Below are 24,861 nucleotides of genomic sequence, written 5' to 3' on the forward strand. Positions count from 1 at the left end.
AATAATTTTTCTGACATTTATTGTTATTAGGCTACTTCAATCTAAACCATTTGGTTCTAATGACTGCAAATACCTAATCCCAGATCAGTCTGGGTTTCATGCACTTGATGAACCCCCCGCAAGAGATCTTTAAAAATATCCTAATCTAATACTTTCACCTGTGTTATGTTTTAAAAAGTTATGCAAATAAGCACATTTCCTACTTTTCCATAATATTGACTGACTTTGAAACAAAAATCTAAATTTTTACAGAAACCTTCCCTTAGGTTAACAGTAAAACCCAAAGTTTGAAAAAGAGAGAAAACAGCCAAAGTTTAGAATGCAGCTACATTACCATGATGAAAAATCAGATGCTTCTGACCACTAACAGAAATAAGACAGAATATGATAGCTATTAAAATCTAAACTTTTATGATTTCCCATATGAATCATTACATAAATTGAGAAATACACCTGGTATACAATCTCTCGACTTCAAAAAGTATACTTTGAAGATGTCTCCTTAATTATTAACGCAAGGTAACTGAGTACAATTCTTCTCCTAACAATATTTAGTTATTTAAAAGAAAGGTTCAGTTCTCAAAGTAATCATAAAAACTCTAATCAAAATTGTGCACATTACTACGACCTTAGAAAATTCTCTGAATTAGAAAATAGAAATAGCTGTATAGCAAACATCTCCCAAAATTAAATTATTTCTATTTCCATAACTTCTGACTTCATAACTTAAATTAATTCAAACCATCATTTCATGGAATGGGCTTGATCCAAATCCACTGTAAGAAAGACCTGTAACCTTGTTATTAATCTGTACTACTCAAAATTTAGATCTGCCAAACTCTGACAAAATGACCCACTTACGCAATAATTGGACAAAATACATATGTGCTTTATTGTGAAATATATATGCAACTTACTGTTGTGCTATTTTTAAAGTTTAAGTCTAGGCATATTTATTCCTTTTGGGTAAGTCAACTCTATTCCCTTCAATCAATGGGAGAAGGAGAGTCATTGTTGATCAGTCTATTACAGAACACCAAACTGATCTACTTGACCTATGCTGTGAGAAAACATCTTGAAAACGGGCTTTGTTCCTAAAACCAGTAGCTTGTCACCTGGCATGTAATGGAGATGCCCCATTTTTCTCCCAGTAGCACAGCTGGGGAAACACTCTGGAAATGATGCTGCTGTCAGTATCAATTCCATGTTCTCACCCAACTACTCCCAAAATGCACTTCGTTCCCTATTCACACATACTGAATATGGCTTAGTTCCTATTAAAAATAACCCACACTATTTTGCTGTTAATAAAGGAGACATGGTTTTCTCCCTATAACCTGCATACACTGGTAAAATGGAACTCTACATTGTGTACAAACACAGCATTAAAACAGAGAGGTCACATTCCCCTTCTATGTAAAAGGCATTATTATGTCCTCACATTATTCTTGAATACAAGCTGCTACCCATTTCAAAAGCATCAGATTCGGTAAAGTGCAAGACCCTTCTGTCAGAACTGAGACAATACTGCAGGGATAAAGTGTGTACACAGTGCACCAATGTTTGCTGTCTATTGGACAGGAAACTGAAAAATTCCAAAATATGTTTCTCTTCTAATATGGAGCAAGAACAACAAAAATTTAATTTACCATGAAAAAAAATACCAATATCTGTTAAAACTAAAACTTTCATTGCTTAATTTCAATTTTCCAGCAGTTTTTATCTAAGTTCTTTAACAGCCTAACATGTAGTACTACTAGAAACATCAGGACTTCTTATGCATAGAAAGTAACTTGTTTTTAAAACCAACATTTAAGAATGGATATGCTACAGTGCTATTAAAACATTTTACCTACTTTTGAAAATCAAAATGTTTTTCCTTTAACATTGAAGTTCAATACAAAGAGGGCCACTGAAGTTTTTTTTTTCAATACAGTAATTTTAAAAGTTTACAAAAAAACTTACTTTACATCAGCTTCTCTGAAACTCAGTACTGCTACAGTTAAATTCATTATCCTGCCAAAGGAAGCTGTAGTCACTACACAGTACTGCAATGTACTAAGAACTTTAGAGTGGGGAAGGTTAGAGGCAAATATTTCTCCTGTCAAGCTCTGACAAATAAAATAAGGAAGGAGCCTTTAGGATGGCCTTGTACATGAAACCTCTGCCATGATGAAAGTCTTTGTTGTATGATATTTCCAATACTAATTTTATTTCCTATTTTATTTAATTTTTAATTTTTTAATGAGAATTAAATCTAGTGCCTCTGAATCTTCTTTTTAATATTCAACAGAAGGAAACAAATTAGTATATTTACTCTCTATGAGCACAAAATTATTTGAGAGAAGTTGATTATGAGGAAACAAAACACCATGAAAAATTTTGGAAAATGTGGAAAAGGTCGGTTTTTTCTTCTCAACTGTTTTATTTATCATTATCTTTTCAGCTCTTATTAAGCTGTTAAAGGAGTGGTATCAGCTAAGTCACATAGCTTTTGGGGCAAAGCAGAAATTGTTGACTATTCTCGCAGTGCTTTCCAGAGGCCTAAAACTAAATGGCCTTCTTATGTTAAAAAATTTTCCAATAATTAATTGAAATGGGCTCAAAATAGAAAACACAATAAAATATTTATGAAACAGCAACAGTATGCGTGTTCAAAAATTATCTTCTAGGGTGGACTGGTGAACTAGCCATGGTAATTTTCATTATTTTCTGGCTGGAAAACAGAAAATTAACAAAAAACTTTTGCAACTTTTGACTTAAATAACAACAGATAGTAGAGCTTTCATTCCTCTTGCTTCAGTGACTCTATCCTGAAATAAAAAAAACTGGAATAGGATTAGAAGCAAGTAGCTGAAATGTTGCAGGACAGCAAGAGGTGAATGAAAACTTATTTCAATATACATGTGTAGTAACATTTACTATTTGAAGAAGAAAAAAAAGGCAAAAATAAATTGTATTCTTAATTATACTACCTCGGAGGAACAAATAAGGGACTAAGTTATATTTTATCTATGAAAATTTGTCAACAAAATAAAGCATATAAAAGCATACTGAAATGCTGAAATTACACTGAAGCATGAATCAAAATGTAAGAGTGAACTTTGATTTCCAATAAAAAGTGCTTCTGTTCAAAGTACTACTAAGCAAAGACTAAAACAACAGAGCAATATATATATATAAGGGTTTTTAAATTCCGTTTTAAAAAGAACATATAATTATCCACTGTGTCTTTGCAAACAGCTTGTATGTGCAACATTTTCTGTCCTTGGAGATAAAAATAATTTTTTCCTTCATTAGTATGGATTACTTTTGGCAAGTAACATATAAATAGCACATGCTGTAATATTCTAAGCACATTCATATTTATATAATGGCTAATGTCAGCTCATGATTATGTGTTTCATATGCTAAACATGATTTTGCATTAGGAGCAATTTTGATTAGCAGAAGTCTGCATCTCCAGTTAATGAATGACAGAATGCTTTGTGAATGCGATGGCCACTGAATTCAGTGACTGTGAAGAAATGCTTTGCCCAACTTGAGTTGCATGGACATAATTTTACAAAACAGCTTAATTTTATTTTTCTTTCCCCAATTCTTCCATATCACATGGCATAAACTCAAAAATGAGTTTAATTTTGAATCCTTAGAAGCCTACTGCACTGAGCTGAAGACCGCCTGTTGAAAAAGCAATAATATATTAATGGAAAATCCCACTATTCAAGGAAACAGAAGACGAAGAGAACTTCTTAGGCTATTTAAACAAAATTTAATTACACTCCCACATTTTTGGTCTTACTGCTGTTGCTTTTTGCTTCTTATTCCCTCTATCCCATCTCAATAGTGACTTCCGCTGTATTGCATGAAACCAGTTGCTACTAGAGTCACTTCTGCAAGAGGAAAAATCCAGGTTTTCATAAATGGTACCTTTATTGTTCCTATTCTTAGAGCTTTACAGCAGACTTTTATGAGCTGCATATTAATACCAGCTATATGGAAATTAGGGATTTGTTTTAGCTGGAAATATTAAAAGTTACTAATTTGTTGATTGCTTTTTCAAAAGACAGGGTGCCTGAGTACTAAGACAGCTGGAGAGAAAAGGCTCTTAGTCTGCCCTTCCACGTATTCAGCCTGCTCTTCTTCTGGGCAAAAATATTTCATTTTGAAAAAAATGAAAATTTTTTGCGCATATAAGAAACATGATGTCATGAAATCAACCCCAAATTAATGCATTCAGGCAATGTCATTTAAACATGACATACATACAGGAATAGAAACTTCAGAAACAGAAACCTCCCTAGAAAAATGAAATACTATACATTTAATAGTAATTAAAAACAAATTAATCTAAAATTGCATTATTCACTAGAAAGTACTAATAAATTACTGCAAAACGTGATATGTACGTTTCAGCTTACACCAAATTGTTCTATATACATGGAAACTCATGTTACACTATCCTTGAATTTAACAAAAACCCAGAAGTGTCCCATTGTTTTTAGCAATGTATATTCACAAGAAAATACAATCAAAATTTGAATATTCACACATAATTTGGATACAGTTGAAATCATTAAGCATGTCCATTATAAATCATAGAAAAAAAGAAACCACATTTTATATACTCTTGTCTAAAACCTTCTCTCCAGCTTTCAGCATTGGTAATTTTGAATGTGCAGAAATAATAAGTCCTCCCTCGGCCATCAAAAGAATGTCATTATTAAAATAGTAATTATAATGGCTCTTTCTCCTAATTTTCTTAACGCATATTGACTTATTCCTACTAAAGGTACATAGAGACAATATTAATTTTATGCCAATGAAATTTATACACAGGTAAATCCTCACGACAGATCACACCTACAATTTCCTCAACACAGTGATTGTTTTTATATTTGCTATTCTCTTTTTTCAATCCTGGAATTGAAATTACCTATACCACCTACATTCTTCATCACATTTTCTGCTGGCATACCATAGTCACATCTTCACTCTTCCCTTCCTCCTCACTGCTTCCATAATCTAATCATCTCTCTATACACATATCTCCCATACATACGTGTTTCAATCACTGCAATACTGTCTGCACTGGACTTCCGAACATTCTTGTTGGATCTTCAGTCCCTGTTCCTTTATATTTCTTTTGTCAAACATTATGCTGATTATACAGTCAGCGTTAAGAGTCAATTAGAAAAATATAATTTACTATGTCCACAGGGAAAAACATTCCAGTATAATGATGGTGCATTCAACACAAGGTGATACTCAGAAGTACCAGTACTAAAGGAGATGTACATAAAGGTGATGAGAAACAATTTATTTTGTTCTATTTGAGTGTAGTTCTATTTGAACTACACTCAAATAGGGCAGCAAAAATACTGCTTGCCGTTCTTATTAAGATATAATCAAAGAAGGAAAAACCAAATCTCATCCTTGGCTTCTATATTTTGACACACATATAACATTATTAATGGACAACTAGCATTACTTTAGAAAAGATATAGACAGTTGGTGACAAAGATTAATACATTATTTATGTGAGAAAATATGTTAAGGAAAACTCCCAGTCTTTCCATTCATGAGACTCTCTGGCAGTCACACTCCCACTGCAGAGACTTCAACTGCTGGGCCTGAGGTTCCTTCAGTAGGCATCTGCACTCAACAAACAAGGAGCCAATTCTATCCTAGAAGTTTTCAAAAAGGTAGAAACTTTGCACAAACAAAGTTTACAAATACCAAAGTCCTGCTCATTCTCCATTTTTCTGTAGGAGTAGAACACAAACTCATAGAATCTGACCATACAGTTCAATCAATACAAATACTAGAACTGCTATAAAGTATCCTATATGACACTAACTTTTTCTTACCAGTTTTTACCAGTAAAACTTTTTTTTACCAGTTTACCAATTTTTTAGTCCTTCACACTGCCCAGTGCTTCACAAACACAGTATGTAATATTAGACCATTGTATGTACATCTGATATGCCCAAAACAAGCAACCATCTAACACTACCAAACTGCCATCTTGTATTTGAAAAAGCGAAATACAGAAATAGCAAGGAACAAGTCATATAAATGACATGTATTAACATTCGTCATCATGAAAGAAGATATAAATCAAACAATTATCCTTTGTATTTCACAAAGGAAAATAGTCTTTCACTCAGAAATCTTACAAAAGAGTTATAGACAAATCTCCTACAAAGTGTAGCTAAGACCAATCATTGTACTATAGTAATGGAACTACAAGGCACTACAAACTGAGTCTACACAACAGGAAAAAATATAACTGAATGTATGACACTGCGAAACACATATATGAAAATGCACTGGAATTTAAGAACTTAACAAATGCTGAAGAGTTTAATTTAGAGAGAAGCACTGCGCCAGCACAGAAATGAATGGCACTGTTTAATAAAATACATCTAGTTCTCATATTACTGATTCGGAAAATGGAAAGTCAGATTTTAATGAAAAACATCAAATATCATCCAGAATACCCATCACAGGACAGCCAATTTCTGTGCTTTCTGGAAAAGTCTTAGACAGTTATTGTGGCTTTCACACTGAATCCCCATTTTCTACCTCCACATTTTCCTTTTTAGCTCCCCATTCTCTTCTGCCTCCATTTCCTCTAAAGCTCATGGGGGCTGCATAGGAGTAATCACCTCATGTAACAGAACAGTGCATTGTGCTGGCTGCTACATAAATCTTCTTCCTTCCCTGGCAAATTTACATTATGAGTTATTGACTGTCATATCACAAAAACTTTCATGACATTGTGCATGTATCTGCATGCATTGAAGTCTAGAAGTGCAAAGAACTGTGCTTCTCATATATACATTTGTATATTACTTACTTGGACATCCAAACAGATGAAGAAATGATATAGTCAATAATTTCAGAAACATGCATTATTTAAAGGAAAAAATGTAAATATTCAATAACATAAAGCAATTTGCTTGAGCTACTGCATGAATTATATAATAAATAGAATCATGTATGAGTACTATCAGAGCTTGTCAGATGCTCTAGTTAAGGAACAGATCCTGAAAATAGCTTGCTTTTCTCTGGTTATTTTAATTTCAGCAAACTAAAATTGATAAAAGCAGAGCAAAAGTTCCTTTAGCAGTCTTGCACAAAATCAAGTTCTTCATTATATTGTAAAGAATTATTATTAGGATTTTTTTTTTCAATCTTAAAATTAACAGCCACATACCTGTTGCTGAACTGGTACTTGCTGTACTACCTGTGTGGGAACTGCTGCCTGGCCAGCCACAGACGTCTGTAAAGTCACAGTTGAACCTGTATCCGCCCCAGTCTCTGATGTCTGCATTGTGATCTCTGAATAAAATTAAAATATAAAATCCAAAAGTTAGTGCATAAATGTTTTTATTTTGCCACTTACATTAGCACACTAGTTTGTCCCTTATTTCTAATAATATTTTAAAATTAGTTAATACTAATCTTGTTATGAGCCCAAAGATTTTTTCCCGTACTAGCACAAGTGTTTGTATAAATAGAGTTTTATGTTATTTTTATCTTACTTATATTTCAAATATCTTTTGCTTACATATGAACAAGTGTGTCACTTATCTGAGCTTTGTCCCTTTAGGAATAACTCAGAAAAATCAGCAGCAGATCTTCTTTCAGCTTGTAAATAACTGCTGAAGTCAGCATTCAAAACCATATTTTCTCTGTCTTACTGAATTACACTAAATCTCTATACATTCAAATTCAAACCTGAATTTGAAGCGCGCCACAGAACGAAGGCCTCTACTTTGGAAAGTAACCTTTGAAAAGCATTTAATGAGTCACAGTGAAAAAGCCACTCAAATAATCTTCTTTAGTAGAAAGCATTAAAGCAATTATTAAGAAATTTTTGTACTCTAAAACCATTTAGAAATATATAAATGGCAGACAAGTGCCTATGATCATGACCCTGATGTTTTAAGGAAACAACAAAATTTGGGTAGAATGAAGAAATGGTTCATTCTTCATTCTTCTTGATGAAGAATCAAGGAAAATGCCTGACAAAGAAAACTTATCAGAAAGACAACCAAGAATGACATCTTCATATGAAACATAGACTGTGAGCTGCAGATTCCTCAAATTTGCACAGCCAAAATGACAATACAATTTAATGGTGACAAACCAAAATGAATTCAAAATTGTGAATCAGTCTTTTATTTCCTTTTCTTTGTAAATTTTTTAAAGCAGTGGATTAACCAATGAAATTAATAAACAGATGAGGCAGCTTCTTCTTCACCTGGTACCTTCAAAACAGAAGACTCTATGTGTCTGTGAACAATCATGGTGAACAAGCACAAATTACAAGTCTGTATTCCAAATGTTCTGTGAAAACTTTTACTGCCCTCAGTCTCTATTAATCTACATTAGCTACAAAATACTTTGGCAATCTGAGAACCACTGTCACTAAAAATTAGTAGCTCTACCATGCATAATAGAAGAGATTTATATGGGAAAAAAGTTATAGATACTTAGAATGACCTATGCAAAGGATTTTTTTCAGTTTAACTCATGAAATCCAGATGGCTGACACTGAAGAAACTTTAATCCCTACCACCACCACCAAATAACTAGCTCCTCCAAAAACTCAACAATTTTTTTTAGACAAAACCATAATAAAAATATTGAGGGACGTACCACTAGATAACGGGAGGAATTAATTACTGTATGAAAAAAAAATTCACTGTTCTCCTTGCAGAACCAGGTGTCAACATCAAACTTTCCTCTCAAGGCTGCATTCCACGGCAGTTTAAGCTGATTTAAGACTGGGTTTCCGCAGTTCCTCCCTCCAACTGTCTCTAGTTCACTTTGCATTGAAATGTAGCCACTGCAAAGCAGGAAACAGGTATATAAATTTGGTCAGGTGATAGGGCAAGGATCTTGCCAGTTGGGACCATTCTTGGTTTAAACTCCAGGAAACCATGCCTATGAACACCTGATCGATTTAAATTCCTCTTCTTAAATATTCAGAAAGACTGATAAATTCTTGATCAAACTAATTTCAGATTAATCAACAGACTCTCAGAGCCTCATGTTAACTGAACCCTGTACTTTTAAGCAGTGGATGCACTTCAGGACCCAACACACCTGACAAAAATATCAGCATACAAAAGAATAAAGAAGTAGAACTTCAGATTACATTTATATGTTAAAATCTTAACAATTAAAATGGATGTTCACACAATAAATATGGAGGAGTTGGAAGCCTCAAGGCTGCTACAAAATTACGACCTAATTGTGATTTACTCAGAGTTGGTGAGATGAACCCCATGGCTGTAGTGCAGGCTGTCCAGAAAGAACAGGTGAGGAAGAAGAGATGGGTATATTGTGTTTGTCTGGCAAGGCTTGGGTAGCAAGCACGGGGGGACTACATGGGTGGCTTCTCTGAGGAGCTGCCAGAAGCTTCCCCTGTCTGATGAAGACAGTGCCAGCTGGATCCAAGATGGAACTATTGCTGACCAAAGCTGAGCCCTGAGCCCATCAGTGACAGTGGTAGTGCCTCTGAAATAACATATTGAAGAAGGCGGGAAAAACTTACTGGGCAGAAGGACATTGCAGTCACAGAAGAAAGGAGTGAGAGTATGTGAGAGAACCTGTAGACATGTCAGTGAAAGAGCAGGCTTCATAAAGTACCTGAGCTGAGATAGGAGCAGGTTTGCTGGCAGGACCTGTGACTCCAGGGGAAAGAAATGCTGGAGCAGCCTGGTCCTGAAGGGCTGCACCCCATCTGAGCGATCCATGCTGGAGCAGTTTGTTAAGAACTGCAGCCCACAGGAATGACTCACAGAGAAATAAAATACATGGAGGACTATCTCCTGTGTGAAGGTCCCTACACAGAAGCTGAGGAAAAGTGTGAGGGAGGAGTTCACCACCTGAGAAGGAAACAATGACAGAAACAATGTGTGAAGAACTGATGGTAATCTCCATTCCGAATTCCCCTGCACTGCTGGAAGGGAGGAGGTAGAGAATCAAGAATAAAGTTAAGCCTGGGAGGAAGTGGAGAGTGGGGGGAAGGTTTTTGAAGATTTAGATTTATTTCTTACTATTCTACACTGATCTGATTGGCAATAAATTCAAATAATTTTCCTCAAGTCGAATCTGTTTTCACTGTCATGGTAATTGGTGAGTGATCCTTCCCTGTTGTTATCTTCCTCAATGAGCTTTTAGTCACATTTTCTCTCACTCGTCCAGCTGAGGACTGGAGGAGTTACAGAGTGGTTTTAGCGAGCACCTGGCACTCAGCCAGGACTGCTTCCATTGTTCTGATTTAAGTCTCTATTCTAAACACAAAATTTTATTATAGTTCGGTACACTGTACACATTTTTCCCTCTAAGTGCCATACAATATGGTCTGACAGTCAATCAAAGTATCTTCCTATTTACTGGAAGTTTTTCTAGCACCACATCAATGATGCAGTCAGCGTAATTCCTTTACATTGCATCAGTATTGAGAACACACTGCTGGTTTTGGCTAGGATAAAATTAACCTTCTCCACAGAAGCTGGCACTGGGCTGTGGTGAACAGAGGGTTGTTTTTGTTACTGCTGAGCAGGGCTTGCACAGAGCCAAGGCCTTTTCTGCTTTTGGCATTGCTGCACTGGGGAGGAGACTGGGGGTGCTCAGGATGTCAGGAGGAGATGCAGCCAGGACAGGTGACCCAAACCGACCAAAGGGATAATCCAGACCATGTGACATCATGCTCAGTGTGCACATGTGTTGGAGCTCTCCTGGAGCTGGCTGAACACCTGCCTGTACACGGGAAGCACTGAACTAATCACAGGTTCTACTTTCTCTTGTGTTTGGCTTCTGCTCTCCCTTTTAACTGCTCTTATCTCAACCCCTGAGCTCTTCAGCTTTTACCCTTCTGATTCTATCCCCAACTCCACCAGTGGGAGAGTGAGTGGCTGCAGGGGCTTGGCGGTTGGCTAGGATTAAGGCCAAGAAATAATCTGAATGCAGACTCTCACTGATACTCTATGTAAGTAAAGGAAGTGAATATTACAGCAGAAAAGACGTCATCCTTGCCTAATTGGACTGTCAGGTGTATGACAAACAACAGATGAATGTTTGGCAAGGTCCTTTTTATTCTGCCTAATCAAGCAGTTGGACACACCCATCTGTTAATGGTATTGCTTTGTATAGCCAGTGCTTGTTGCATGATGTGAATGTAAGCTAAAAAGGCCGCATTCTGAAAGAAGACTAATTAACCCCTCCAAGTGGGAAAAGATACTGTCAGGACCCAGCTGCTGAATGCAACAAGGTTAGTATTTCCTCAGTATAATGGGCAGAACTTAGGCACAGCTGAAAATTATTCCTTTCCTATATATTCTGTACCGTTTTGTGTTGTCTGTTAAATTTCTTAAAGATTTTTAATATACCCAAATTCTCAGTTGGAATCCTTCTGTTTTTGAGACTTGAAATATGAAGACAGAATGATTTAAGAGTATAACTTGTTCTAATACTTATCAAAAGGGACTGTTAAAATGTGTCAGATTACGGTTTATTTTGTTCTTGGACTACTTCACACTGAACTAATTTACTTTTTTAAGTGACTAGAGTTTGCAAAGTTTTGTTCAGCTACATATGCTTTATTGTCTAGATCAAATAATGTAGCAGTCTTTAATTCAATGCAGAAAATGAAAGCCTGTAATTTACTTTCAAGTGCGGCAGGAAATTTTTTTTTTCTCCTCTAGAAGCCTAAACAAAACATCACAGAAGATAAACTGAACTAGATCTCGTAATCACATGCAGTAATGGTAGGCTTTTAATAGTCAAAATAAAAGGCTGATCTTAAAATCTTATCTATTTATAATGATGAATAGCCAATATACTAATTAAGAATTTGCAGCAACATGTGTTTCACTATAAAGGAAAACTCAAAGCATTGTTTCAACAATTAATACGGAATGCTTGGCTCCTGAACAAGAGTATAAATGGAAACAGTTTTCAGTAATATACTAGTTTCACATAAGCATTCCTTTTCAATTTTTGTATAAACAAAAATTTTATGAATAATTGACTTCATAGCTGTGTTATGTAACCCAAGAGCAGAAGACAGATTACACAAGCTATTCACAGAGGATGAACAGAATATTCTAGATACTAATGTAAATTTCATGTTAGAACCCCAGTGTCTTACTAAACACTATTTGATTGTTTGTCTTTTCCCAAGGTTCTTGAGAATACCAAAGTAGGCAGCTGGACTCTCCCTGGTATTGGTACTAGTTGCTAAATACTGCAGTTAGCAATACAAATTTCCTTACTCTTTTTTCAGCTTGTCACAGATTTATGGAGGAGTAACAGTTAACTGATTGGCACAGAATGAAGTTTAGAAGCTGCCTCTCTGGCCTTCCATAACTACCTCTGATTAGTAAAACCCAGTAAAAGAGTAACAAACAGAAGGGTGAGACACAGAGATGCACATGGGAAGAGACCTGTGCAAGTAAAATCTCCTGGCAACTCCTTCAAAGAAAGTTCATAATATAAAAAAGCATTGTCTTGATGATCAGTTGTTTACTAAGTCCCTAAGAATGGTACAGTACTAGTCAACAACAGTCACAATGAAATCCCATATTGCCAGGAGATCACAGCACATGGGTGCTTAGATTGAATGACTACTTCATGACACTCTCACTTTGATCTACTTACTAATTTTACCTTCAAAACCACCAAAATTGTATCTTCTCTTGCTGGAAAATTAATCAGTATTACACAGTAGCCTTACACATTAGGACCCACTAGCACCAAGATTACATTTACTTACAGGCTAAAGCTTCTCAAAATTTTTGTTGTGAGAAAACTAGCAAACCATCTAACAATTACATTTATGCTACTCTAAAGCATTAGTTTGCCCACTAGAGAGTCTGTGAGTAGAAAAGTCCAAGAGGTGCTTTCCTTCATCCTGGGTCAAATGGTGTTAGGGAGAGGGCATGATATTGCATGTCAACACTTCATTATAGAACCAGCATTAGCAACAGGGCTTCGTTTTTTTTAATGACTATAGAGCCTTCTCTGAGGTTAACAACTTGGGAGAGCTGGGATATGCTTCATTAATTGGGGCAAAGATATTTCTGCCAGCATGATAGCTGACCTGGTAGGAAGGGACTGGAGCACGGAGGTATGGGGAAGAAAATATTTTCAAGCAGCCCAGTGAAGGAGTGGTGGACAAGTTCAACAAGCAAAGGCCTAGGGTGACATGAATGAAAGGCAACAAATAGTCAAATAATGAGGCTTAAGCAGGGTCACCTCCAACATGTGCATATGAGCAAGGAAGTAGCTACAAGGCATGTTTATGAGGAAGCCACACAGATCATTTTTCAGAAATCAGCATGCTGAAGTGCCTGTCTGAAGAGCTCATATGTGAAGGCATATACAACGGCCCGACACTCAGCAGGGTGAATAAACATGAGGAATAGAGACCTCTGTGCACTTGCAGGACTATCGCTGTGTTAGATGACAGTCATGTGCTGGGACAGCAAACAGGACTGAATGGCAGCAATGGAGGGACATTAGCTATCTAACCTTACAGTTTGTTTTTTTCAGAAGTAAAAATGTCTTCAGGAAACAATCTAGGATGAAGTTCACAGGAATTTCCTTGTTGGGATGGTGTTTTGTAGTGTTTAAACAGAAACGAGTTTTGATAAAGAATTTTATTATAGAACTTTTCTACAAGTTTAGTGTGTTTTCTAAGTTGCTGTTTACACTGCTAAGTCTAGTATATTATGGCTTTTAATTCACACTTAATCAAGCATTATCCATCTTTAATAGTACTCGAGTACTTTTCAGATACTGAGGCATCTGTCTTTATTATATTAGCATAACTGTTATGAGGAGCTGGAATGAGCATGTTCACAATCTCCCAAAAATATCTCTACGCAGAATAATAGTTACAATAGCAAATGAAATTTCTAGCTTGAGCCAAGATCTTATTCTAGGGCACTAATGATAACAGCCAAATTAATTATAAAGTCTAACATGTATAATGCTACTTCTTCACACCTTTCAAAATTATTGACAACAAAATGTATTTTGATTACTTTCTGAGGAAGAACATGAAAGCAGGAGAACCACCTGAACAAAACAGCTTTTTTTGCTTCTGCATAACTTATACAGTTATGGAGAAAGTAGATCTCTAGGTTATTTAAGAAGTTATGGGTGTTTGGGTGGGTTTTTCTCTTCTAGTATGATACTGTGCTGCAGTCCTTTCATCAAAAGATTGAGCATGTACCTAATAATAACGATACAAAGGGAGAAAAAGTGATGTCAAAATGGAGACTATATTTATTTGGACCACTCAGTAGATCAAAACATAAAATGAAAAAGTAAAAACATTATGGCTGGAAAAATCTACTTTATTAACAGAATGAGCAGTATTAGAAGAAATAGCTTATGTTCTCCCTGTGTCAGCTCTGTGTCACAAATTTTCTGTTTGTGATTCTTACTATTGGACTTTCACCAAATGGCAGAACAGTCCCAGAGACTGGAAGAGACCTGCTCAAGCAGTGCTACCCTACCTACCTGCTACTCAGGACCACGTCCAGGTGACTTTGAATACAGCCAAGAATAGGAATTCCACAGCCTCTATGGACAGTCCGTGCCCATCCTCGGTCAGCCTCACAGAAAAAGCCTTGGTTCAGGTTGAGAGAGGACCACCTCTTGTATCTACACTGGGCACCACTGAAAAGAGTCAGATCTGCTTTAACCCATGTCATAACCTAACACTTAAAAGTTATGGTATTATTAATACACTGGCAACTTTCAAATGCTTCAGAGTTAGCCATTTCCTCACCAGGTACAAGAAGAAGGAAAAAAATCATGCCACAATTATTGCCCCAATGGCTCTATTGATAATTTTTCCCCTCACCCATCACCTTAGCAGTAGTTAAACAGATAGTGAGACAGGTGACAACACACAGTTCCCCTATGAATAGGGGCAGGGGATGCCAATTAAGAAAAAAAAAAAAAAGAAATGAAAAAAAAAAAAAAAAAAAAGAAAAAGAAGTGGGAAAAAAAAAGAGAATGTAGAGGGAGAGACACAGGTTTCACCCAATAACACCCTACCCCATCACATTTAGGTTATCACCAATATCATTTGCCAAACTAGAATTTACAGTCACTGGATAGGAAAGAAGGCTTAGGATAGAAACTGATGAAAACTCTTAACGGGCTATTTAGAGTAGTCTAGAAACTAAAAGTGGTTCAATATTAAAATATCCTTAAATTTTGGAAAATGTACAGAATAAAAGGTTCAACAGAATGATCCTGTTTCCTACATCATATTAGAGAACAACAGTTCTAATGCACGATTGTGCATCTATGGGAAAAGAAAATGAAGAGAGGCATCTTTTCCCTTATTCTGAACTACAGCAAAGTTTGCTTCAAAATCCATACATCACAAAATTATCAGATTCCAAATAGGCAAAGCTTTGGTTGTTTTACTTAGGATGCATAAATCTTAATATTTCAGTTTTTGAGAAGCTGAAGCAGTTCAAAACATTGGAAACTGCGTTACAGGCTCACACATACTTGACGTGATTTTAAGCAGACAGCATGGATACTGATATCCAAACCTAATCCCCACAATATTTAACTTAAGTGCCTAGTATACATACTACAGTAAGCAGATAACTATGTGATGGCACCCTGTGTATACAACACCTTTGAATTAGACGAAATTCTGTATTTTTGCTGGAAGTATTACATTACAGTAGAATTAAAATTTTAACTTATTTTAACAGAAAGTGTTTTGATAGTAGCACACAACAAAACTGAGCTTATGCTAGAACAATTTACTAATATGTACATGTTAAGTAGATGTTTAAATAAAAAAAGGTATCACATTGTCTGGCAGTATACCAAGTTTTGGACATATATCTCTGTAGCTCGTTTCTACTGCACGATACTCTTCTCTTTACTAAAATACAGAATACTGCTCTGAGATTTGAGAATCCTAGTGAAAAATACTGTTGACACACTGAAAGTTATTTGGAGACATATATTCTAAACATCTCAGATTTAGGGTCTGAAAAACGATGATAAATTACCACAGAATTGTAGAATCATTAATACTGGGAAATATCTCCAAAATCAAGTCTGACCTTTGATCAAACACCACCATGGCCACTAAACCACAGCACAAAGTGCCAGGTCTGCTCATTGTTTGAACACTCCCAGGGATAGTGACTCTACCAGTTCCCTGGGCAGCCCATCCCAATGCTTAACCACAGTGAAAAAATGTTTCCTAATATCAAATCTGAACCTCTCTAGGCAACTTGAGGCCGTTGCCCTTTGTCCAGTCACTTGTTCCCTGGGAGAAGATGCTGCCTCCCATCTTGCATGGTCTCCTTTCAGGCAGTCATAGACAGTGGTAAGGTTCCCCTGAGCCTCCTTTTCTCCAAGCTTGAACATCTCCACCTCCGTCAGCTGCTCTTCACAGGACTTGTACTCCAGACCCTTCCCCAAGCCCCACTGCCCTTCTCTGGACATGCTCCAGCACTTCAATGTTCTTGTACTGAGGGGCCCAAAACTGAACACAGGATTTGAGTTGTGGCCTCATCAGTTCCAAGTATGGGGGAACAATTCCTGCCCTGCTCCTGCTGGCCACACCATTGCTGATTCAAGTCACAATGGCTTTCTTGACCAGATGTGAGATCCATCTGGTTACTAAATACAGAAGCTACAGCCGTCTTTTATCTATGAAAGTACAAGGAACAAGACTTCAACAAGAATATTATAACTCTGCCACTAGGAAGGACTAGATTGCCTTAAAACAAAGAAGCAAGCTAAGACAAATCCTTTCTATGTTGACAAGGGAAACATGCAAAATAGTCTTAGAGCTGGGATATCGGCAGGATTACTTCAGGGATAACTATAGGTAACCTACTTAAACAATGAATGGAACGGATAAAATCTCACCAGTTTCTCCCATTCCTGTCTTCCTCAACGTGCAATTTTATTTTGTAAGAGAAGGATACATATCATGCATGTCAAGAGACAAGTTAGTGACTATTTTACTTTGCTAATGACTGAGACATCATCTGAGGCATTTCTTTCTTTGGATCTTTCCTTCCCTGTACCGAGATGGTCTATTTGTGAAACATACCATTTTATTCTTGCTCTGAGATATTACCTTGCTTGCTTAAAACGAAAAATGAACAAATTCTTATTTCCCTTATACTCAGACACCTAAAAAGAATGAATTAGAAATCACAAGTACAGTATTTTATCATATTGGCTTGTATGCCACAGTCTGCAACTATTTGGAAGAAACAGATGAATGGAAAGATGCCTGAAAACAGGTATCAACCCTCAGAAGAAACCCGAAGACCAATGTATTTGATTAGTGCTTGATTCTTAGCTTGTAACAGACTAGAAGTAGAGCATAAAAATTGTGTGTCTGAAATTTGGAGATTTGATCAGTGCCTCTCAGAATATTACAACAGTCCCAATTATCCAATAATAATAGCTGCAATAATTCACACCTTAGCTGCAACTGGCACTCTACTTGGTATGGTGTCAACACACATTAAATGGAGAAGAAAGTGCTGGGAATGCAAGATAATTCTGAAATACAATGCAATTAGAAAATAATTAAGATGTCAATAGGCAGGGAATGTAGATGATAAGGACAGTGTGTCCAGATGAACTTCAGCATTCTCATTTACATCTGTCATTCTGCACCTAGCAGCTGTGTATTGCTTATTACCCTCTTATCCTAAATTATTCTTACTCATGCTTATATTCCTACTGAAAGAGGATTAACTGAAGAAAAAAGAAAGAAAAAAAAAGAAAAAAAGAAATCTCTAGTCATGATGTAATTTTGGCTGGAATAGAGTTAATTTTCTTCATGGTTGTTGGAGTGGGACTACTTGTTGGATTTGTGCTGAACACAGGGTTGATAAAATACAGCTGCTCTTGCTATTACTGAGCAGGCTGCTTACAAAAAGAGACAAGGCCTTTTTTGCTTTTGACACTACCATGCTGGTGAGGAGACTGGGGGTGCACAGGAGAGGGGAGACATGGCTGCAACATCAGCATATAAAATGGGGGGGAAGAAGGAGGAAGAGAGGGACATTTGGAATAATGGTTATTTGCCTTCCCACATCACCACTATGTGTGATGAAGCCCTGTTCTCCTGGAGATGGCTGAATACCTGCCTGCCCATGGGATGCACTGAATTAATTCCTTGGTTTTTTATTCTGCTTGTGTGTGTGGCTTTTGCTTTCCCTCTTAAACTGTTTTTATCTCAACCCATGAGTCTTCTCACTTTTCCAATTTTCTTCCCAATCCCAGTGGCAGGGAAGTGAGTGAATGGCTGCATGGGGCTTAGCTGGCAGCTGGGGTTAATTCATAAGTCCTTTTTGGTGGCCAATGTGAAGCACAAAGAGTTCAAGATAACAACAGATTTGACTCAAATGTACTAGATCAAATTTATAGCTAATGCCATTTAGCTAGTAAAGAGCAGTTTCCTGTGCTTGCCATGTGGCTTGCTTGCCTGACTGAATACTAGAGTCTAGTGCTCATTAGTGGCCACTTGCTGTCTTTGCTGCTCGCTGCAGTGCTGTGCTGCTGATCACCTCACTGTGTTGTGCCTGAGAGCATTTTGAAAACAGCCATGGCAAAGTGCCTGGGCTGGCAGGTGGCCAGGGCATTGTGGCAGTTTTCTGTGATGCTGTACTGGAGAGGCTGCAACACCAGTGTGAACCTGAGTAGAAGGATGAGTCCACTTTCAGTCCATGGAGGACCCCACGGTGTAGTAGCTGGATAACTGAAAGCAGCTGGGACCCCACAATAGGCTCATGCTGGAGCGGGTTCCTGGCAGGACCTGTGAATGCACGGAAACAGGAGCCCACCCTGGAGCAGGTTTGCTGGCAGGACTTTTGACCCTGTGAGGGATCCATGCTGGAGCATGCTGTTTCTGAAGGACTGCACCTTGTGGAAGGGACTCAGGCTGGAGCAGGTCATGAAGAGCTGCAATCTGTGACAAGGACCCATGCTGAAAAAGTTTGTAGAGAACTGTCTCCTGCGATGGTACCGCATGATGGGTAAGATATTCTCCAGCAGCCTGTTTTGCTGAAGATCATGGTGAGACATGCTGTCTCTCTGCAGGCCATGGAGGTTCATGGCGACCACAGCAGGAAATCCTTGCTGATAGACAGGGTAGAAACAAGTGAAGGAGTTCGCTGCAATACTGAACCATAAACCTGGCCCAAAACGATGAGAGCCAGAGCTCATAACTGATATACCTTTAAACTGTTGCTGTAAGCCATGATTTGAGTTGCACCTTACAGGAATTACCATGACACTAACAACCCAAATCAATGGAAGAGAAGAAGGAGCTCCAGTGCAGCAGGGACCTGACCTGAGCTGGCTTTGGTGCCCAGTTACTCCATGCAACACACCACCTCCCCTAACCCAAATGACCATCAGAACCGATGGAGCCCAAAGTCACAGACTAAATAAACTCAATGGACCTTTTGTAGACATTTTATGAACATCTTGCTGAGGTGGTTGTCAGACTAAGGGAATGCTATCTGTGTATTATATCCAACAGAAAATTATTACATCAAATGGAAAGCAGGTTGTGGTTAATAAGATCACACCGAGTAGTATGGCACCCGAGCATGAAGTAAATGCCAGGAAATAAGGGCTGGAATGTGCTGGGTTTACCTGGGGCAGAGGAAATTTTCTTCATAGTGACTGGTATCGTATTGGGTTTTGAATTTCTGCTAAACACAGGATTAATGATACAGAGATATTTTTCTTTTTGCTGAACAGCGCTTGCACAGAACCAAGACCTTGTATGCTTCCTGTACCACCCTACCAGTGAGAAGGCTGGGGTGTGCAAGAAGCTGGGAGGGGACACACTCAGGACAGCTGACCTCAACTGATCACAGGGATAACCCTTCTAATTCTCTCCCCCATCCTGCTGATGAGAAAGTGAATGAGCACCTGCATGGGATTTAGGTGCCAGATGAACTTAAACCATACTTAAACCTAAAAATATTCCAAAGAATAAAATGCAGTGCTTCTGCATTCTGTCAGCACTGACAATGAAACCATGAAGAAAGAGCCAAGTTTTGTGAACGCTTCAGTGCAAAGCTTCTTTACTGATCACATTCAGCCATAAATTATGCAGAATGCTCTGGGCAAGGCATGCAAACTCTTCCTTAGCATCAGAGTAATTAACTCTGCCTTGAAGCCTCAGTCAGCCCTGAACATTGGCATCACTTGGTCATCATGGTTTGCACAACACCAGGCAGATTTATCCTCTGAACTGCCTAAACTGAAAAAAAATTTCTGAACTTATTTCAAGGACATTAAATTTTCAGACCTAGGAACTGATAAAATAATTTACATGAAGGTGTGGAACCTGAAAATATGGAACTTGCAACGGAAAAATTTTTAAAAATTTAATATTTTAGTAACTTCAAGTCCTAGATCAACCACAAATTGGTGGCATAGTATTTCTGACTTACCAGAAGGCTTGTAGGCTCTAAAACCATCTGATATTTTTTGTATCAACGGATAACATTCCTCTCTCTTCCTAAGACTACTTAAGAGTGTTCCTGTCTTGACAGCATTTGGTATAGTAGAACACTTATCTTTCAATATACTTTGATAACTTTACTTCATATTGCAAAAAGAATCTGCAAGGACTAAACTGTTTAAAGAACAGACAATGGAATGCATTTTAATTTATATTTCTGATTTTTAAAAGGTAAAAATCTCAGCATATTATGTGCTCTCTATTTTAATAATAGTAGTAGAAAAAATATTCTCATATATTTTATTTGTGCTGATAGCTTTAATTATGTATAACTTTAACTTGTTTCAGATGAGTCTGTCTGATCTCCCTAAACAACAATACATTGTAACACATATTAAGTGCTGACATGTTAAAAATTACTAAGTATTTAGACACAACTGGAGTAAAGAAAATGGGAACTGTAGATTGATATAATCTTTCAGTAAAGACAGCCAACAGCAGATTTGACTGTAACAGCAAGTGCCTCAGTTCCAGACTTTAGACTGGAGGTCATGAAATGCTCTATCCATCTGAAATGCTCTATCCATCTATCCATCTTTGGATTCCACAGGTAAAAAGAAAAAAGAAAAAAGAAAAAAAAAAAGAAAAAAGAAAAAAAGAAAAAAGCAATTATATTTGATGTAGAAGGAAAGGCAGACCAGAAGATCAGAACGGATTTGTTCAGCCTTAATAAAAGAAGTTTATTAAGTTCAGATACATATAATTTCCTGAAGACCCACAGGTAAATTGCCTCCTTAATTTCATGACATACCTTTATAACTTCAGAAACATCCAAATACTTTTAGTGATAAATATGATCAACAGTGTTTCTCTGAGATAGCCTCTCCATACACTCAATCTAAGAAGTGGCCAATTTCCAGATTACTTGTGTTCTAAATGCTAAAGATTATGCTTATGCTGTAAGCACAAATAAATCACTAATCCAGTAGTTTTTCTAAGACAACCTAAACCTCATTAAAAAAATAAAAAAGGAAAGCTTAGGCAGAGTGCTTAGATTTTCTTAATTCAACCTAAAGAAAAACTATCGACCTTCTTCCCATAACTCATTTATCTTTTCTTAGAGAGATAATATCTAACATCTTGGGGAAAAAATCAAGTAAATCAGTAGTTACCAAATTATTAACCTATATTCAGCTTAACTAGACATTCTTGCTTACCTACTGGTATCTTCCAGGCATCAAAAGTGCAAAGATTTTTATAGGAAAACTGAAATGTTTGAGTTTCTCAGATAGGTTCACTTACATTTAAGAAGTCTGTACATAGAAAAGTGAAAAAAAACCATACTGACTGGCTGCAGCAACTGACAAATTGACTACAAGAAAGAATGGACTCAAATCAAACTAAGGTATTGACTCTATGGTTCCAGGTTCAACAGTCTGCATCTGATCCACTGTGGTTGCACACAAAAGAATAGTGCAACCCAGAAACAATTTTGGGTTGCAAGCAGACTGGAAGATGAAGTTTAAAACACTATACATAAGAAAAAAGATGTAAGTTTTTGAGGTAAGAAAATTTCCTATTAAGAATGAGCTTGGATCTGTACACCATCTTCACAAATAAGTGATTAAAAGACAGCTCTCAGATAAGAACAGATATAAGAAACAAATTTCTCCACCATCTGACAGACGGAAATAGTAAGATTTAATTCATATGGTTGGTCAGGTGTAAGAAATAACATACTTCCTAGTTCACATAACTTTGCCTTACTAAGAATGGTCTTCACCATACACAACATTATTATTTGCCTGGCTTGGATTACAGCATAATACCTCCCCGTCTCCAGTTAAGAGACATAAAAATTATTTGTTCTTTCACTGCTCACATCCTTGTAGCATTACAGTAGTAGTCTTGTTATCCTTACTGAAAAAATCTGTTTAATTCCTACTGCAGCTTTTCTTACAGCTTTTGTTCCTTAAGGCTTCATCCTATACTATGAATCTTTCTCATTTCGTAAAAATTACACAGGTGCTACTATGCTGGTTTCTTTTCAGAAGGAAAGAGAGGACCTGGATGCCAACATTTGGAACTTGCACTGTATAAACAAACATATACTGCCTTTAAATATAAAAAAGTTTTACTGCTATAGAGTTAATATTCCAAGTCTGTCTACAATTTCACAGCAAATAGTTCTTACCTTACCCGCAAAACAAATCAGTACTGAATTTTTTTTTTTTTTTGGTAACTTTAGGAGAACAACTGTAGTATGAAGAGCTGAAAGCCTGAGCTACTCTCAACTATTCACTCATTTAGCATATGCAGAGACAAATACTACCAGCAGTTCTACCACAGTTCAACAAAGCAAGCTAAAACTATCAATCACTGTAAGGCAAGTTCCTTGACTGCAAAAAAAACTTGCCTGTCAGACCCCACAAAATTAGCTGTGCGTTTTAAACAAGTTTGCTGAAGTGTTACTGTTCACAGCACATATGCCAATGCAGCTATTATATTTACATTTAATAGCTGACATGAATTGACAGGTATCACACTGACTACATCATGCTTAGATAAGTGCTGATTTTTTACTTCTGGTAAAGAGCAGCTTTCCTCTAACTCTGTACATTGTAGTTCAAGTTTCTGATACCAAGCAGAAAAATGTGCCTACCTACTGCAAGATTTATCTTCTCTATAAATGCGCCAACATTATGTTATAATTTGTTATTTCTACGTAAACAACACTGCCCACTTAACCAAATATTTATTTTGTCTTCACTCTAAGAAAAAACCAGAAAGCCACAGAACCCTACCCTAATTAATCCATAATTAAAATACTTACTCAGTTAAAACGTCCAAATCTGGTATGCCCGCAAGTGATTCTCCATTTTTGGTGAATCAAGATAATGACACAACTATCTCAATTGCTTTGGGAAGGCAGGACGTAGTTCAAGTCACACCAAATACAAAGTAAGATCAGTGGCAGTACTTACAGGAGTTGAAAAATGGACAGATTTTGCTCCAGTTCCTGCTGTATCCACTATACTTTCACAATATATTTGCAAATAAGCATAATCTAAATGGTCTACTCACATTTGAAATGTCAAGGCTGCTCATTAACCAATGAAGAAGCCAGTCATATTGGCTACTTTTTTCAACTACAGTGTTTAAATACTTCAGACAAGACAGAAATTTCCTTATGAAGTACAAATTACACAAATCTAGAACACCTGGGCAAGCCACACAGTTACCACACACTGAACAAAATACTAATGGAATATTCTTCCCTTCTTTTAATTTGTTTACTACAAGAGAGATGGTGTATCTCCTAGAATAAGAGGAAGCCACAACAGTATCCTTAACTCAGTTTTGTGATATTTACAAGAATTGCTAATTTTCTTTTCTCTCCCGTCCTGTCTCTCCTCACACCTTCCCACGATCCTCAAGCTCCTGGACAAAAGTTCTCTACACTGCAGAAGACTACCTGCATGTTACTCCCACCTAACACAAACCTTTAAAAATGCATTAGTTTTGCACATTAAAATGTGCCATATTTTATATCAACAGAAATAATTCAGCATTTGCGTGGTTTTCACTTAGAGACGGTGCACACAAAAAAACTATTATGCAACTACTACCTAACAAGACACAGCACAATAAAAGGAAAGGTGTCTGAAGTTCTCAGTGCAAGGTGTATATGACAAAGTTAAAATCTTTCTGTTAAGACTTTGCTCTAGGACTAGAAATTTGCTTTAAAATATAAACAAATTTCATGTATTTTACATGCCATGAATATAATGAGCTATTACACAGAATATTAAAATATTAAAAAGAAAAACCCAGGAAGTTCAGTGCAGACATAAGAGAAGTAAGTTCCTGACCTACAGGACAGAAGAAATAACTAGCAACCTTTACATACATGTATACACATATACTTGCCTAACCTAAAAACAACACAAAAACATTTATAAAGTTATTTTTAAAGTTACTGTCTCTAACTAATTCTGAGATAGTCCCAATATGCTCAACAGAACCATCTCCAAAACACCAAATATTTAAACTTAACCTTGCTACAGCTGGATGTTACATTGCTACAGCCATGTAACCTGAGCAATTCATGTGCCAAGGAAATACTTTCATATTTAAACTATCAATATGCACATATAAATGCACAACAGGTTCCATCCTGAATTTTCCTCCTTGAAAGAAGCTAGATTGTATTTTGCTACAAAAATCCCCAGTTGCATTACACAAAGTATTGAAGACAAGAAAACAGAGGTCATCTCCGGCCTCTGTTCAGCACTGGTGAGGCCACGCTCGGAGTGCTGTGTCCAATTCTGGGCTCCTGT

General features: G+C 36.9%; 1 protein-coding gene across 2 annotated transcripts in view; it reads right to left on the reverse strand.

The window, feature by feature from the left end:
- Positions 1–24,861, reverse strand: part of RFX3 (regulatory factor X3) — a 106,954-nt gene that overhangs the window by 50,035 nt on the left and 32,058 nt on the right. For both annotated transcript variants that reach the window (XM_063181414.1, XM_063181413.1), the window contains exon 2: positions 7,223–7,347. In XM_063181414.1, the coding sequence (XP_063037484.1) occupies positions 7,223–7,339 (117 nt within the window). In that variant the 5' untranslated portion in view covers positions 7,340–7,347. The remainder of the gene's footprint in view (positions 1–7,222; positions 7,348–24,861) is intronic.

Source organism: Melospiza melodia, chromosome Z (genome assembly GCF_035770615.1).
Source record: "Melospiza melodia melodia isolate bMelMel2 chromosome Z, bMelMel2.pri, whole genome shotgun sequence".
Taxonomy (NCBI): domain Eukaryota; kingdom Metazoa; phylum Chordata; class Aves; order Passeriformes; family Passerellidae; genus Melospiza; species Melospiza melodia.